This window comes from Ursus maritimus, unplaced genomic scaffold (assembly GCF_017311325.1).
Source record: "Ursus maritimus isolate PB19 unplaced genomic scaffold, ASM1731132v1 scaffold_2, whole genome shotgun sequence".
Classification (NCBI taxonomy): Eukaryota; Metazoa; Chordata; class Mammalia; order Carnivora; family Ursidae; genus Ursus; species Ursus maritimus.
In genome coordinates, this window is record NW_024424452.1 from 37,239,931 (window position 1) to 37,254,914 (window position 14,984).

Below are 14,984 nucleotides of genomic sequence, written 5' to 3' on the forward strand. Positions count from 1 at the left end.
ACCTGCTGCACCTCCCCCCTCTGCCCCCGCCTGACACCGATACCCGGAAGCCAGCCAAGCCGCCAGTCTCTCCTAAGCCCGTGCTGGCTCAGCCCGTGCCCAAGATCCAGGGCTCACCCACACCTGCCTCCAAGAAGGTGCCGCTGCCAGGTCCTGGCAGCCCAGGTAGGTGCCGGAGCCGGCTGGGGAAGGGCCCCTCCCCACCTCCCCACCTCCCCACTCCATGGTCTGAGGGGTTTTCCTCTGGGATTTGAGCAAGGCCAGGTGGAATGGGGTGGGGAAGTGTCCTCAGACCCGCTCATCCACCCACTCACTGGACAGCTCTGCCGGCCCAGAACTGGGAGGAGGGTGGATATTCGTCACCTTGCTCAGTGAAGGAGGCACAGAATCCCGTGGATAACAGCACCTGTCGAGGGAGGACAGGTGCACGGGGCTGGGTCACGGAGAACTCTGACCAGGCTGGAGAGTGACACAGCACAAGAGGGAGGGAGCGGGCTTCCAAGCAGAAAGATCAGAGGTGCAAAAGCCCTGTGGTATTCAAGCAACCGGACGCACCTGAAGGGGGACTGGGGGGACGGGTTTGGGGCGGCCGCGGGCTGGTACGCATAGTGGAGCGCGCCCCCTGGCGGCTGCAGGGAGCCTGGCGTCTGAGGGGCAGCGGGGGGCCGGGGCCGGCCGAACCCACGCCGACCGCGGCGTCTCCGCTCCCGGGGGCGAGGCGGGGCGCTGCGGCAGGGCTCCTATCCGGGTGGGTAGCGCACGCGTAGCGCCGCCTCCCGCCCCCGGTGCGAGTGTCCTCCTCCCCGCAGAGGTGAAGCGCGCCCACGGCACGCCGCCGCCCGTGTCTCCCAAGCCGCCGCCGCCGCCCACGGCGCCCAAGCCGGCCAAGGCCGCGGCGGGGCTGCAGTCGGGCAGTGCCAGCCCGTCCCCCGCGCCCTCGCCGGCTCGCCAGCCGCCCGCCGCCCTCGCCAAGCCGGCCAGCACGCCGCCCTCGCTGAGCGCCAGCCCCGCCAAGCCCCCGTCCCCCGGAGCGCCCGCGCTGCACGTGCCCGCCAAGCCTCCGCGCGCCGCCGCCGCCGCCGCCGCCGCCGCCGGGCCCCCTGCCGCGCCCGACGGCGCCTCGCCGGGAGACAGCGCCCGGCAGAAGCTGGAGGAGACGAGCGCGTGCCTGGCGGCGGCGCTGCAAGCCGTAGAGGAGAAGATCCGGCAGGAGGACGCGCAGGGCGCACGGTAAGTGCGGGGCGGGGTCCGGGGGCGGGGGGCCGAGTCTGCGCGCCGCCCTGGCCCGCGCGCGCTCCGAGGCTGCGGCGAGCAGGTGGGAGTCGGGGGGGGGCGGGGGGGGCCCTGTGGAGCTCGGCCGCGGGACGGGGGTGGGATGTGTGGGGGAGGGAGCGGGGGTCGAGCAGTGAAGGGCGGGACCCGGGGCAGCGGGGACGGGCTCGAGCCGTGAGGGGCGGGATCCGGAGCAGCGGGGGCGGGGTCGAGCCGTGCTGGGGGACCAGGGGACAGTAGCGGGAGCTGAGTCGAGCCGTGAGGGGCGGGACCCGGAGCAGCGGGGGCGGGGTCGAGCCGCGCCGGGGGGCTTGGGGCAGCGGGGCGGGGCCGCGGCGGGGTGTGCCGCGCATGCGCCGCCCGCTCATGCCGTGCCCGCCCCCAGGCCCTCGTCCGCGGAGGAGAAGAGCACAGGCAGCATACTGGACGACATCGGCAGCATGTTCGACGACCTGGCGGACCAGCTGGACGCCATGCTGGAGTGACGCGGCCGCTCACGTCGGGCCCGCCCGCGCCGCCGGGGCCCCGGCCCGCACACTGACCTTTACCTCAGGGTGGGCACCTCTGGGCGCAGTGCGAGCGGGCAGGGCGGCCAGCCGACGGGGGCCAGGCGCAGGGGACGGAGGCGGGCCCGTGCCGCCCGTTCCCTGCACAAGCACAACTCCTGCCCCTGGACCCAAGCCGGATGCCCGGCCTTGAGGACTGCCTGGCCAGGGGACCCAAGGGCTCTGGGTAAACGCTGCTGCCCGGTGGGTGCCCGTTCCTGTCTGCTGTTCCCCGTGCAATAACTGCTGGGCGACCCGCCCACCCATGCCAGGCTCTGCCTGCCGCGGGTGCAGGAGGGGCGGCCCCCCCCCCCCCCCCCGCCCTGAGCCCAGGCTGGGCCTGCCCGGGCAGGCAGCGGGAGGTGGGCAGCAGCTTTGGCCCCCTCCCCAATCTGTGGCAGAGCACAGGCCTATGCCCAGCACAGAACTGCCCATTGGGGACTTCTGCCGGCCGCTCCAGCGCAGCACAAGGGGCTGGGGCTGGGGTTGCGCCCCTGCTCCACTGTACCCCCCAGAATATAAGCTATCGAGAGTATTAATTTATTGGGAATGAGCTGAGGCAGATTTCCCCAGAGAAACAAAAAGGTATAACTTTAACAAATATATATTTAAAGAAAGAAAAAAATATTATTGATTCTATAGAAAACCATTTACCAACTGTAAGGACACTGAAGTCTAGCTCAAGACAAAAACTGTTAGAGGCCCTGGCCATCTGTCTGTCCATCTTTCCCTCCCTCTGTCCAGGACCCCTGGCCCAGTAGCACAAACAGGAGGCTGGGGTCTGGGAGGGTCCATGCTCCACTAGGGCCTCCCCTCCTCCCTCTCTCTCCTAACTTCTCTGCGTCTGAAGAACTCGAAGGATGTGCCTTGCTTGCTGCTGGGCTGTGTCCTCCACACCGTGGAGCTGGTGGGGAGGGCTCCCTGCTCTCCGGGGTGCTGGTGGGAGGTGCGCCTGGGTCTCGGGGGAGCTGTGTGTGCAACGTGGGCACGCCAGCCAGGTGACATTGGCGGGTGCAGGGCATGCATGCCAGGCTGCGTGTGGCGCGTGTGAGGGTGTGCCTGACCCTCCCTCCCCAGGGCCCTCACCCATCCAAGTTCCCATGGACGCTTCTGCTCATGGTCCCAGGCTGTGTCGTGTGGTCGTTCTTGCCCTCTCTCTTCCTCTCTCTCCCCCTTTCCAAAAACTACTGACTGGCCTCCTCTATTGTGTTTGCTGATCCACGTGTGTTGGGCACAACTTTGACATTTCTTAAAAAAAAAAAAATTAACACCGAAAACCAGCGGTTGTGATGCGGGCGGGCAGAGGGGATCGGCCAAGGTGGCATCTGGGCGTTTGGGGCCCCTTCCAACTGTCATGCCCTGATACTTCCCCAGGTGGGTGTGCCTGGCCTCTCTTCAGTGGGCGGCCCAGGCTGGGCTCCAGCAAGTGGGGAGGGGGGTTCCGGGCAGGGAGCTGCTGTCAGCTGTCTAAATAAACAGCAGAAAACAGAGCTGCCTGGCTCACTTCTTGGGGATGTGTGTTGGGGAGAGCGGGGGTCTAGCTTGCTCCTGGCAGGGAGGAGTCACCAAGAGGGCCACACCCTGGGGCTGACAAGAGGAGCCCTTTTGTGGCTCCTCCCCAGCCTCTCTCCCGCTGGCTGCTGGTACCCGTGCGCACCAGCCTTCTCGGGTGGCCTCTCCGTCACCCCAAGGACTGTCCCCACTCACAGCCACAGTCTGTGCAGCTTTTATTTCAATCAGGAAGTAATCAAATCTATATACAGTCTAAAAACAGTAGAAAAGGTGAGTAAAAAGGCCCACGGTCCATCTGGGGTGGGGATGGAGGGTGGGCCGGGCGAGCATCGTACCTGGCACCCAGAGAGAGGGGCTGGGCACTGTCCTGGCAGCGACGATCACAAGGCCAAGCAGAGGGAGGCTCGCCGGGCACAGGGCGGGGAGGGCACTGCCTGGCCAGGTGAGCCTGCCCGCCTGTCCCCACAGGGCAGGCAGAGACCCCCCCTGAGACCCCTCCCATGGCCAGCCTGGTTGGGACCAGCCTGGGAGGTCGCAGAGGAAGCCAAGACCGGTCTGAATTCTGTCAGCACGTCCAAACCTGCAGAGGAAGGGCTCTGTTTCAGGTGCCCCTCTGGCCATGCTGCCTTACCACCACCTGCCATGCACACTTGCCCTCCAGTGCCACCCGCCCAGGGGTTCTAGCCCCTCAACCCTGCCCCCTGCTCCAGGCGTGCGGCCCCTCGGGAAGGCCTGAGCCCAGGCCCTGACCTTCACAGTGCTATCCACAGCGCCTGAGAAGAGCCGGCCCCGGGACACAGCCAGCGCGGTCACGCTGCCCTGGTGACGCAGCAGCGTCTGCGTGCAGATCATGTTGTCCATGCTCCAGACCTGGGGGCGCATGCAGCGTGAGCGCCCAGCCGGGCCCAGCTGCCCACCTCAGCCTCCCACCACCGTTAGCCAGCACACACCCTGAGAGACCGGTCGTAGGACGCGCTGAAGACTTTGGTCTGGTCTGGCGTGGAGATGACTGCCAGGGCATACACGGTGCCCACGTGGCCCGTGAGGGTCCGCACCTGCTCCTTGGACTCGATGTCCCACACCTGCGGGAGTGGCACAGGCAGGTCGGAACCACAGACGGGGGACGGGCCCAGAGGCAGGCCCCGGCCCTAGGCGTCCNNCTTACGTGGATGAGGTTCTCATAGGTGCCGCACACGATGTGGTGATTCGTCACAGCAATAGAGTAGACGCTGCCACCAGATGTCTGCAGGACATGGATGCAGTCGAGGGTCCGGATGTCCCAGATCTGCGGACAAGCTCAGGCCACTTGGTCCCAGGCCGGGCACCTCACCCCCAGGGCCTCTGAGCCTTTGGACACTGTGAGCAGCCCAGCCACCAGCCAGAAAGGGTGTGAGGGTCTCCGACCCAGCAACGAGGGGACAGCGGAGCTGGGGCCCCCAGCAGCAGGCCTGCGTGGTGCTGGCGCAGGAAGTGCACACGGGCGTACCTTGATTGTCTGGTAGGAGCCGCTGTACAGGTAGCTCTGGGCAGCCACCAGGGCCCGCACCCAGTGGTTGAGACCCGTGAGCTCCTTCTTCAGCTTCAGCTCAGTGCCCACGATGTCCCAGACCTGTGGGGACGGCCATGAGCGTGGGCTGGGGGGGGCACGTACCCGGCACCCCGATGCCCCCCCCCGCCGTGTCCTCCCCCACGTGTCCGCATGATGCCTCGCCTGACCTTGATGGCCTTCAGGGAGCCGCTGAAGAGCATGTTGTGTGAGGAGACCAGCGTGCACACCGGGTTGTCGTGGGCCCGGATGGTGTTCACCTTCTGCAGGTTCTGGATGTCCCACACCTGGTGGGAAGAACAGGAGGCCTCAGGCCCCAGTGCTGCGGCACGGCCCGGCCTCGCCCGCCCGCCGCAGCCCCACTCACGATGATGGTGCAGTCTGCGGAGCCGCTGTAGAGTTTACACCTGGGGGAGCGGAGTCGATGGCTCAGGGCAGCAGAAGCCACTGTCCTCGTGGACGCTGCCCGGCCAGGCCGAGGGAGTGGCAGCCACCAGGACCCGGCAGCTCAGGCCAGTGCCGGGGCTGCTCCTGCTCCCTCGAGCCCTCAGGGTTCCTGTCTCGGGGAGGGAACCCTGGGAGTGGAAGCCCCACCCCCACCGCCTGCCTGGCAAGTGTCCGACAGTGAGCTGGGAAGTAATGACTCCCCTTAGCGCTGTCGGCCGTCAAGCCGCTGCTTTCTGGGAGCGAGCGTCTGTCTCTCTATCTCTCACTCATGTCCACGATGTAAAGCTTCATGACGGGAGACGGGAGGGAAGGTCTCAAAGGGGCTACAGGGCCAGCAACTCGCTACAGGCCAGCGAGTGGTCACTGAGCTCCCACCCCCGCTCTGTCCTCTGCCCGAGGCACCCCAGGGCTGGGGCTACACGTCATGAACGTACATCTTCAGAACGGGAGGGTCCGTGTGCCACCAGGCCTGCTCGAGGGTGAGGATGCCCCACAGGAGGGGCAGACACAGCCACTCAAGGACACGTGTGGACTCGAGCTCCTGGCCCACGGGGTGGCAGCACGGGGTCTCCTGTCCCTGGCTCCACGTGGGCGCTGCGGCCAGGGGAGGCATGCGTGCGCGCACTTACCCTTGGATACACAGTGCCAGCACGATGCCGTCGTGGCCCTCCAGAGTCTTCTGACACTTGTAGGTGGTACACGTGTCCCACACCTGCAGAGACCAGGAGTGGGGTGGGTCCTAGCAGGGTCAGTGCAATGCCGGGGGGCAGCACAGCGGGAACGGGGTTGGAAGGTGCGCTCAGGGAACAGCCCTGCCCACGGGCAGGCCAGAGCTGGTAGGGGCTGCCGTGCGGTGCCCACCTCCGAGGCAGGACCTCACTCACCTTGATGGTCTTGTCAGAGGAGCCGCTGAAGAGCAGGTCCCCCATGGAGTAGACACAGAGACACCAGACCGGGCCCTGGTGGCCCACGAAGGTTCCTTTGCACTTGAAGATCTGCTGCGGGTCATAGGCTGCAGGGACGGGAGGAGCTGGTGAGGGCCCAGCAGCGCTCAGGGGCAGCAGTGGGGGCAGCGGCAGGCCTGTACTCACATCCTAGGATGCCCATGTTCAGCCGCGCGTTGATGTGGGACAGCTCGTCCTGCCGAAGCCAAGAGCAGAAGGCGCGCTGGCTGCGGCTCCGTGGCCCCCCTGCCCCCAAGCTGGGCCGGGCCAGGGCAGAGCAGGTGCAGCGGCAGCCTTCGCCCGCACAGACACCTGACTCCACGTGGGGCCGAGCCTCCTGCTGGGGCCCAAGCTGAGGGGCAGTCCGGTGTCCCCCACCCCGCCCCATGCACGTGGCCCCTGTCTGCTGCTCACGTTCAACATGGACGCATCCCTCCGGAACTCCATGAGGTCCTCGCTGAGCTTGCTCTGGTTTTCGTCTAGGACATCTGAGTGGCCAGGAAAACGGTGTCAGGGACCAGGAGGAGGGGCTGGAACCCTGCCTCTCTGGGGCATGTCCTCACCGAACTTGAGCTCCAGGCTCTTCTCCAGCTGGTCAATCTTCTCGGAGAGCTTCCCCAGCATGGAGCGCAGGAAGGCGATTTCCTGGTCCTTTTGGGCCAGCGCCACGTGCATCTCGTGGAAGCGGTCGTCCGTCTGCTGCAGGAACTCCTTCAGGCCCTCGAAGCGGCATGTCTCCAGGTGCGTCTCATAGGTGTCCTGGTTCCCGATGAAGGTGCACCTGGAGGGACAGGATGGCCGCCCTGCCCACCTGCTCACCTGCCTGCCTGGCGGGGCTGTTCCCCTGGCCCCCGTGCCCCGGGATCTCTCTCGAGTCCCACTTCTCTGCCACCATCTTCCCCACGCCTGCTGCCCACACATCTGTCCTGCAACCGCTCAGCACCTAGCAGGCCACTTTGCAAGGAAATCTCGGCACTTGGATCCTGCTCAAAGCTCTTCAAGGGCTCTCCCACAGCCTTTGCCAGCCTCCCAATCCTGCCTCTTATCGGCCCGCCGCACCTCGGCTCTCCCCTCCACCCGTGTTGGCCCCCACGCTGCTCCTCGGCTCACATGCACACATGCATGAGTCCTCAGGGCCCGCCTTCCCTGACCCCCCAGCTCTCCAACCGCTCTGAGCCCTCTGCGCTCCTGGAGGACTCAGGTCTCTCCTTCGCGGCACCTGTACCTCAGTTTGTAATTACACAGTTGATGGTGTGGCTCCCGCTAGGGTCCGTCTCCCTGGGGACCCTGGCTGTCTCCCCAGCGCTCAGCACACAAGCGGATCTCAACAAAGATTTGCTGAAGGAGGGACTGTGAATGCCAGCCCAGACCCCACCCCGCCCTCCTGCCTGCCCGCCACCGTCCCGGGGCAGCCCCCGCACGCCCACCCCCGCCCACTCACCCGTACTTGGAGTGGGGACACTTGATGTGCTCGCACTCCTTCAGGTGGGCCTCCAGGTTCATCTTGAGGAGGGGTGGGCAGCTGGGGTTGTTAGGACACCGCACAGGCCTGTAGTCACAGCTGCCCTCGTGGTCCCTGTGGGGGGCAGGGCATCGTGGGCTGAGTCCCCAGAGGCACTGGTTCTCAGCGCCCCTGGGAGGTGGGAGCAGGGCCAGGGGGAGGACTTACTTGCGAGCACTGAGCTTGATGGTGAAGGGGCACCCTCGGGGGTCCACCTCAAAGACTGGGGGCTTTCCGCCCCCTGCTGCCCGGCAGCCGTGCCTGCAGTGGATGAAGAGCTCCCCGATCTGCTCGGCCACCGCAATGTTGTTCACCACCACCGTCAGCTTGGCGTGGTCCACGGGGCACTTCTCTGCAGGGGAGGACATGCTGATCCCAAGGTCCACCTGGCCACCCCCGCCCCTGGCAACTCTGCTCAGAGCACTGTGGCCAGGCTGTGCTGGGGGAGGACTCTTCCCTGGTGAGCAGCTGGTGGGAAACTGAGTCCTGGTGTGGCAGGCCTGGAACACGCTCCCCACGCTGGGTGGACTGAGCCTGTTTGGGGCCTGATGCACCCATCCGCCTGCCCTGCCGAGGTGCAGGAGGGGTGCACAGCTGGGCCACGAAGAGTCACCACTGGGTGAGCAGGAGGTGGCGAAGCGTCTCAGCTGACTCAGGAATCTGGGACGGGGCGGAGGGAGCTGGGGACAGAGCACGGAGAGAAACCAGCCCTGGGCCCGGGCGCCAAGGCCTGGGACGGTGAGGTGGGCGCCCTGACAGCAAGGGCAGCTCTTGCCAGGCACAGCGGCCGCTGAGCCCCAGGGCCCCTGAGCTGTGGGTGTCACTGCTCTGCCTGTCAAGGTGTGGAGCTCAGCCCACGTGCACCCGGGGCCGCGGCTGGGGGCAGGACTAGGGAGTAGCCAGGTGTAGCAGGGGCACCATCAGTGCTGGGCATGGGCTAGGACCTCCCTGGAGAAAACCCCTGCCGGCTGTGTAAGGAGGTGGCCGGGCCCGGCGCTGGGAGGCCCTTACCTGACTTCAGGGCGCATCTTCGACAGAACGTGTGCTGTGGAAACAACGGGTGGGCTTGCGGCATGGCCACGGAGTTGCCCACCCCCCAGCCAGTGTCCCCTGCAGGGGGCACCTGCTGGGAGGCCACGCCAGGCCCGGAGCCGAGGCCAAGGTTCCGCAGCACCAGGGACGGCGGCTGCTGGGCCTCGTGGCGGCGCACAGGCGAGGCGGGCGGGGCACGGCCTTACCCCGCACGTGGTGATCACGGGGTCCTTGAACACACCGCAGCACAGCTGACAGCAGAGTTTCACTGACGGCTGCTCTGCAAACACCAGCGGCTCCTGGAACCAGGCGGGGCGGATGAGAGCGGGGCCTGGGGGGCACGCGCAGGCGGGGACAGCGACCTCAGCTGCATCAGCGCGTCCCGTCCACCTGCGAGGGGGCTGCGAGGGACCCCACACGGGCTCCGCCGTCACTTCCCAAAGCTAGTCCTGGGTCGCCCCCGGGCTGAGAAGCGGGAAGAACATGCCTGGGGGACTCGGCCGATCACCCCCTCCCTCCAGGCCCCGGGGGAAGGTTCCCCGCCACTGCCGCCACCAGCATGCGTGAGGGGCCGCCCTGCCGCGGCCGACACACCTACCGGCTCCTCGTCCTCCTCAGGCAGCGAGAACGTGGAGCGCAGGGACATGCTGGACTCCGAGTGCAGGGAGCGGACGGAGATGGCCGAGTCCGAGCGGCGTGGCGTGCTGATGGGGGGCTGCGGCGCACGGGGGCAGGCAGCCCGTCAGCCAGGGTGGGGGGGGGGCACAGGGCCCTTCCCCCAGGCCTGGCGGGCACTCCCTGGGCCCTGTAGGGCCGCCGTGTGCGCCCGGGGAGCTGGTGCGGTGCCCGGGCCCTGGCCTGCCCAGCAGTCCCAGCCCTGTTGCTGGGCCACCCGCGCACGTCTGCCAACTTTCTTTGTGTAAATGGAGAGACTTCCTGCTATTCAATTCCAGGAGGACACGCTCGCCTGGCCTGCTTCCTGCTTCCCGTGAGGGAGTGTGGGCTGCACACGGGGCGCCTCCATCAGCCAGTCCTGGGCCGGCCTCAACGCCAGGACAGCTAGAGGAAGGGACGGCTGGTGGAGGCTTTGGGCCTCTGGGTCCCCTGGGGCTTGGCTGCCTATCTGGCTTCCCTGGCCGGGGACACTAGGCCAGACCAGTGAGGCTCTTGGGGACAGCAGGGACGTCCCCACTGAACCCAGACCGAGATGCTGAGAACAGGGGGGAGTGCGTCAGGGGCCTGCCTCTGCCTGAGCTGCTGAAGGGGAGGATCTGGGGGAGCCCCCGTAGGGGGTACTCTTCCTTCCCTCCTTCTTGGCCTAGAACCCCCCAGTAGAGATCCTGCAAGAGCTGCTGCTCCCCACACTCCTCCTCTCCCACCCAGAAGCTTCCTTCATGAACCACAGACCTCCTGCCTCCACACCCAGCCACGAGCCCAGCTGCCCACCCGAACCGCTGTGGGAGGCTGGGAAAATCCCCTCCCCACCAGCCATGGGTGAGTTAGAGGTCATGGAGACTGAGGCAGGCAGAGCCAGAGGCAGTGGGGCACGATGTATCTGCTTCGTGCTTTGAGAAACCCTCGTGCGGTGCCCAGCACACAGCATGTTCAAATATCTAAAAACCCTGTTTTTCTTCAAGTTAAATAGGAAACCAAGGCCTGGCAGCCCAGCATGTGAAGACATGGGTCCTAGGGCCCTGGGAGGGCAGGAGAACCAGCTGGAGTCTGCTGGGCACACACCGGCGAGAGTCCCACGACGGAAAGCAGAAAGCAAGGTGCGGGACAGGTGAGCGGCAGGGGGTCCCAAGCCAGCCTCTGGGGCAAGGTAGGTCCTCCCTTCCAGCGGCAGGCCCACGGCCCAGACAGACAGAGAACAGCCACGGTGACCCTGGCCACATGGCCTGCGCACTGATGGCCCACCCTGATGGAGCCCCAACCCCCTTCCTCACTCCGCAGTGCCCGTGGCAGGAAGCTTTCTGGCTCTCCCACAGGCCTCATCCTCCCACTCGGGCCGCCCACCCCCCAGTCACCTGCTCAGGTCTCCTACCTCCACCCGGCAGCCCACCCACTCATCCTCTACTCAACAGCAGAGGCAGCTTTAAAAACGGAAATCTGATTTTGTTACCCGCATGACTGAACCTTCTGTAGCTCCCATGGCTCCAGCCTGTGGGTGCTGCACCCCCCGGCCCAGCTGCCCCCTCTGGCCGCCTCGCCCACGCCATCCAACCATGGGGGCTGAGGCCTTAGTGTGTCTGGACACACCGGCCCTCAGCCTCCCCAGCCCACTGCAGACCTTAGCTCGGGGCATGCCGAGCGGCTGAGTCTTGCCCTTCAGCTACTCCTGGGACCTGGCCCTCGGGAAGGAGGGCATGGCAGGAGGCTGTGGGGAGAGGTGGGCACGGCACAGACCTACCATGCTGTCCTCCTCATCCCGCGGTGAGTAGGCGAGGGTGCTGGAGGAGGACGGCGTCCTGCGGTGCTGTTTGTACGTGCTGGTCCCATCAGCTGCCAAGAAAAGAGATAGGGACGCCGTGAGCGCGGGCCACGGGGGCATGCCTGGCCCGTCATGGTGGGAGGTGGGCCCATGGGAAGATGGCCCAGGAGGGGCAGGGGCCGGGCCCAATGCTGTGCTAGTCCTCTCCAGGAAGTCTCCTTGCCCCCACCCACTCCTACAGCCTCCTTCTTGTCTCAGGGCCACTGGGCCAGGGCTGGGCTTATGGGCAGCTGGAAGTCCCTGCCCCCAGCAGGGGCCTGAGCCCCCAGCTACAGCCCAGTGGCCTAGGAAGGGAGCAGACCCCGACAGTCGCACTCCCTAGGCAGGTTGAAGGGAGGGTGGAGGGCGCTTCTCTATGCCTCTGCCAGCTCCCAGCACCTGGCCTGATCCTGGGGCTGCCCCGTGCCCGCTGAGGCATGAGGCCAACACCCGAGGGATTACACCGGAGGCTGCTTGCTTGGAGCTCCGGTATGGTCTTGTTTGGGCCTTAAGGAAACCCTGCTGGGGGTGGGGGCTGGGGGAGAGGCTCTGATGGCCTCACACAGGAGAAAATGGAGGGACAGAGAGGCCTGAGGCCCCTTGCCTGGTGTGTGGTGGGGGCTGGGAGAGAGCCCACTGTTTGGGTCCACTCATCTTCTACCTGCTCCCCTGGCCAGACCTGGAACCAGCCTCGGGCCTCCTCAGCCTCCTCCATGGAAGGTGTTGGTCAGGGGTCCATGTGGGAGCCAGCCAGCCTCCCTCACAGGCCCTGCAGGCGCCGGCCTCAGGCCCCAGCCAAACCCAGACATCACAAGCAGCCCCGAAAACCTAGGTTCATGATTCTGGCTTTGAGCAGCTGCCCGGTGACTGGGCCTCAGTTTCCCTATCTGTAACGTGAGGGGCCAGGTGAAGCAATGGTTCACGCCCAGCTCTGACCCATCCCTGCCACTGGCTGGTGGGGCAAGAGCGAGACAGACTGCCCGGCACCCCGCCCGGGAGCTGGGGACGCCAGCACAGGGGAAGGGACGGGTGGGGGTGCCGGGGAAGTCGGGGCAGCCCTTCCTGGACACAGAATGGGCAAGGCCCCGGGAAGGAGGGGCGGGGGATGCCACGGTAGAGAAGGAGCAGGGAGGGGGACAGCAGTCTCCCACCCACTCCCCAACACCAGCACCCCACTCCCGCCCCACCAGGAAGTGCCCCACTGGCAGGAGTTAGGGGCGCCCAGATTCTGCCTGGCCCGGACTTGCAGGCTCACCTTTTGTGATGGTGGTGACGGCCGAAAAGGCAGGCCCAAAGGTCGTTTCCATTCTGGTCTGGAGAGAGAACACGCGAGACTCGGCACTGACCCCCGGAGAGGATGGGGACACGCTCTCACGCCGATGTGCCCACGTGCACGCGTGCGTACACAGGGACACACCACCGATACACACGGCACGGCCCTCCTGCGGGCCTCTAGGTGGGGAGGGGGCTGCTCTGGAAGGTCTGCTGGGGGGCCCACACCCACAGCGCCCTCTTACCGCGGCTGTGGCGTCTGGGGTGGGAAGGGTGGTCGGCCCCCCGGAGAAGCGGCTGTAGCGGGCGTTCTTGCCCGAGCTCATGCTCTAGAGAGCCATCTAGGGTCCTCGGGCCGTGTCTCCTGCGGGGGGAGCGCAAGGGACGGCTTTAGAGACGGTGTGCCTGGCCCCTGACAGTTGGCCTGCTCTGGCCAGTCCGTGACGGGCACACCGTGGCCTCTCCGCCACTGGGCCAGGCAGGGGCGGGTCCGCATGGGCAAAGTCCCTTCCCTTCCTTCCCGTCCCAGGTGCGTACAGGCCCAAGGAAGGGAGGAGGCCCTGGGTGCAGGCAGGCAGCGGGCACTCAGCTTTACCTTCCTTCCAGGCCTAGTCTTCTAGAAAAGCCACCAGCTTGGCCACAGAGGTGGAGAGCCCCCCCCCCCCCGTGCTCTGTCTGAGGGCAAGCATCCCCGGGGCCAAGCCTGGGCCATGGTGTGGCACACAGGGTGGGATCAAGCCATATGCCTGTTTCCTGCCAGGGTAGGTGTGGTCGGGCCCTGGAGAGCCCCAGTCTGCAGTACGGGAGGACACTGGCCACGCCCCCAGAGAACCTGTTGGTGACGTACCTGGGGCCCAACACTCAGAGCCTCATCACGCAGATGAAGCCATTTTTGGGCAGGGGGAGATGAGAGCCCGGACTCCTGACCTGGTGCAGGTCACCTACTCTGGAAACAGGGGATACCCTCTCACTCCCCAGCTGTTGACTCGGGACTCGTGGGCTGAGGTGGCAGGGAGAAGGCACTGTGGGAATCATCCTGGGCTTCCAAGAACCGCCCCCCTACACACCCAAAGAGGGGCCTGGCTGGGCCCTAGGAGCACTGGCTACTAGAGAGAAGGGACCAGCCAGTCGCCCGGATCATGGATAGCCTGGGGAGAGCTGCTCCATTGCCAGAACAGGGCCTGCCTTCCCAGGGGCCCTCCCAGTGCCAGGGTCTCCTGCTATGGCCCCAGCTTTGAGTCAGGCTCTCCACGGGGAGGAAGGCCACACACCCAGGACTGCTGCCACCTGGAACGCATGCGCTCTCTACCCCAGGAGACCCCTGAGCAGCCCCTGGGATGCCACACCACGGGCTCATCACCCGCGGCCCAGCCCAGCCATCAGAACCAGTAAGTCAGGAACTCCTGAAGCCAGCTGGTCTTGCTCCTATGGGGTGGGAGGAGGCGTGGCAGGCCAGGGCCCACCCTGAGGTCTGAGGGCCCTACAGGGCTGAGAAGGGCTCCTGCTAGGACTGCTGAGCCTCCCACACTGTGGGAGCAGGCAAGAGATGCACTCTGTCCCCACCAGTGTGTGTACAGCATGCAGCTGGCTCCTGCACCTTCTCCATCAGGCCCCTGTGACCTGGCACAGCTGGCCACATCCGCCTCGCACAGCCCAGAGCTACTCAGTGGTCCTCCAAGCCGACCTGTGGGTCCGTAGGGAGGGAGATGGCTCTCCAGCCCTGTGTCCCCACCCTGTGCTCCTGAGCTATTTGCCCTACCCTCCCCCCGCCCCCGGTCTCCTCTCTCTCCCGCCTGCCCCTTCATATGTCACTTGCAATGCCACCCTCTTGGTCTTCTAGACTCAGGCCTCCATGGGGTGGCTCTCAGCCTGAGTTGGCACGGCCACAAAGTACCCCCCCTCCCAGTGCTCAGAGTGCCCTATGGATCTGGCTAGATAGGGGGACCCAAGAGGTCGGCCAAAGCCTCCCCCTCCTGCCCACCACTCCCCCTGCTGTGACTCGAGGGACTTGGCTGTGTGTCCCAGACCAGGCTGTCCAATGGCTTGTCCTCTTGCAGGGGAGAGGTGGGGGTTCCTGGGAGTGGGCAGTATCAGGCCGTTGGACAGCACTGCTACTGGTCTCCATGCTAAGCAGGAAATCTTGGGGGCCACCCTGCTTGGATGAAGGCCACCCTGGCCAGGGTGAGGCCTAGACAGCTCGAATGGAGGAGCTCTAGGACTCACCTTCGGGAAGCCCAAGGTCGGCTCCAGCCTCAGCACCATGGGGCGTGCTGGGAGGAGGGGGGGTCACGGGGAGGCGGCTGGCCCACACTGACCTGGATTTTACAAGCCATCTGCTCCCTCTGCTGCAAGCCCCCAAGGCCCAGAGGCCAGCTGCCGGCTCCAGCCAGCAGCACCCATGGTCCAGGCAGCCGGGACCCCAGCAGGGACCCCCCCCCCCCCC

General features: G+C 66.2%; 1 protein-coding gene across 4 annotated transcripts in view; it reads right to left on the bottom strand.

Annotated features, from left to right (window-relative positions):
- Nucleotides 1-3,527: 3,527 nt before the first annotated feature.
- Nucleotides 3,528-14,984, bottom strand: part of TRAF7 (TNF receptor associated factor 7) — an 18,166-nt gene continuing 6,709 nt past the window's right edge. Inside the window, exons 1-21 of one of the 4 annotated variants that reach the window (XM_040635516.1) lie at nt 14,765-14,898; nt 12,787-12,905; nt 12,525-12,582; nt 11,210-11,301; nt 9,398-9,514; nt 9,006-9,098; nt 8,779-8,812; nt 7,936-8,119; nt 7,708-7,842; nt 6,830-7,047; nt 6,681-6,754; nt 6,414-6,462; nt 6,207-6,334; nt 5,952-6,034; nt 5,243-5,282; nt 5,046-5,162; nt 4,816-4,938; nt 4,495-4,614; nt 4,280-4,411; nt 4,080-4,199; nt 3,528-3,909 (exon numbers count right to left, since the gene is read on the bottom strand). In XM_040635516.1, coding sequence (XP_040491450.1) covers nt 3,895-3,909; nt 4,080-4,199; nt 4,280-4,411; nt 4,495-4,614; nt 4,816-4,938; nt 5,046-5,162; nt 5,243-5,282; nt 5,952-6,034; nt 6,207-6,334; nt 6,414-6,462; nt 6,681-6,754; nt 6,830-7,047; nt 7,708-7,842; nt 7,936-8,119; nt 8,779-8,812; nt 9,006-9,098; nt 9,398-9,514; nt 11,210-11,301; nt 12,525-12,582; nt 12,787-12,867 — 2,013 coding nt within the window. In that variant the 5' untranslated portion in view covers nt 12,868-12,905; nt 14,765-14,898 and the 3' untranslated portion in view covers nt 3,528-3,894. Of the gene's footprint in view, nt 3,910-4,079; nt 4,200-4,279; nt 4,412-4,494; nt 4,615-4,815; nt 4,939-5,045; nt 5,163-5,242; nt 5,283-5,951; nt 6,035-6,206; nt 6,335-6,413; nt 6,463-6,680; nt 6,755-6,829; nt 7,048-7,707; nt 7,843-7,935; nt 8,120-8,778; nt 8,813-9,005; nt 9,099-9,397; nt 9,515-11,209; nt 11,302-12,524; nt 12,583-12,786; nt 12,906-14,764; nt 14,899-14,984 lie in introns of those variants that run through there. The other 3 variants (XM_040635517.1, XM_040635518.1, XM_040635515.1) reach the window with 3 other exon arrangements.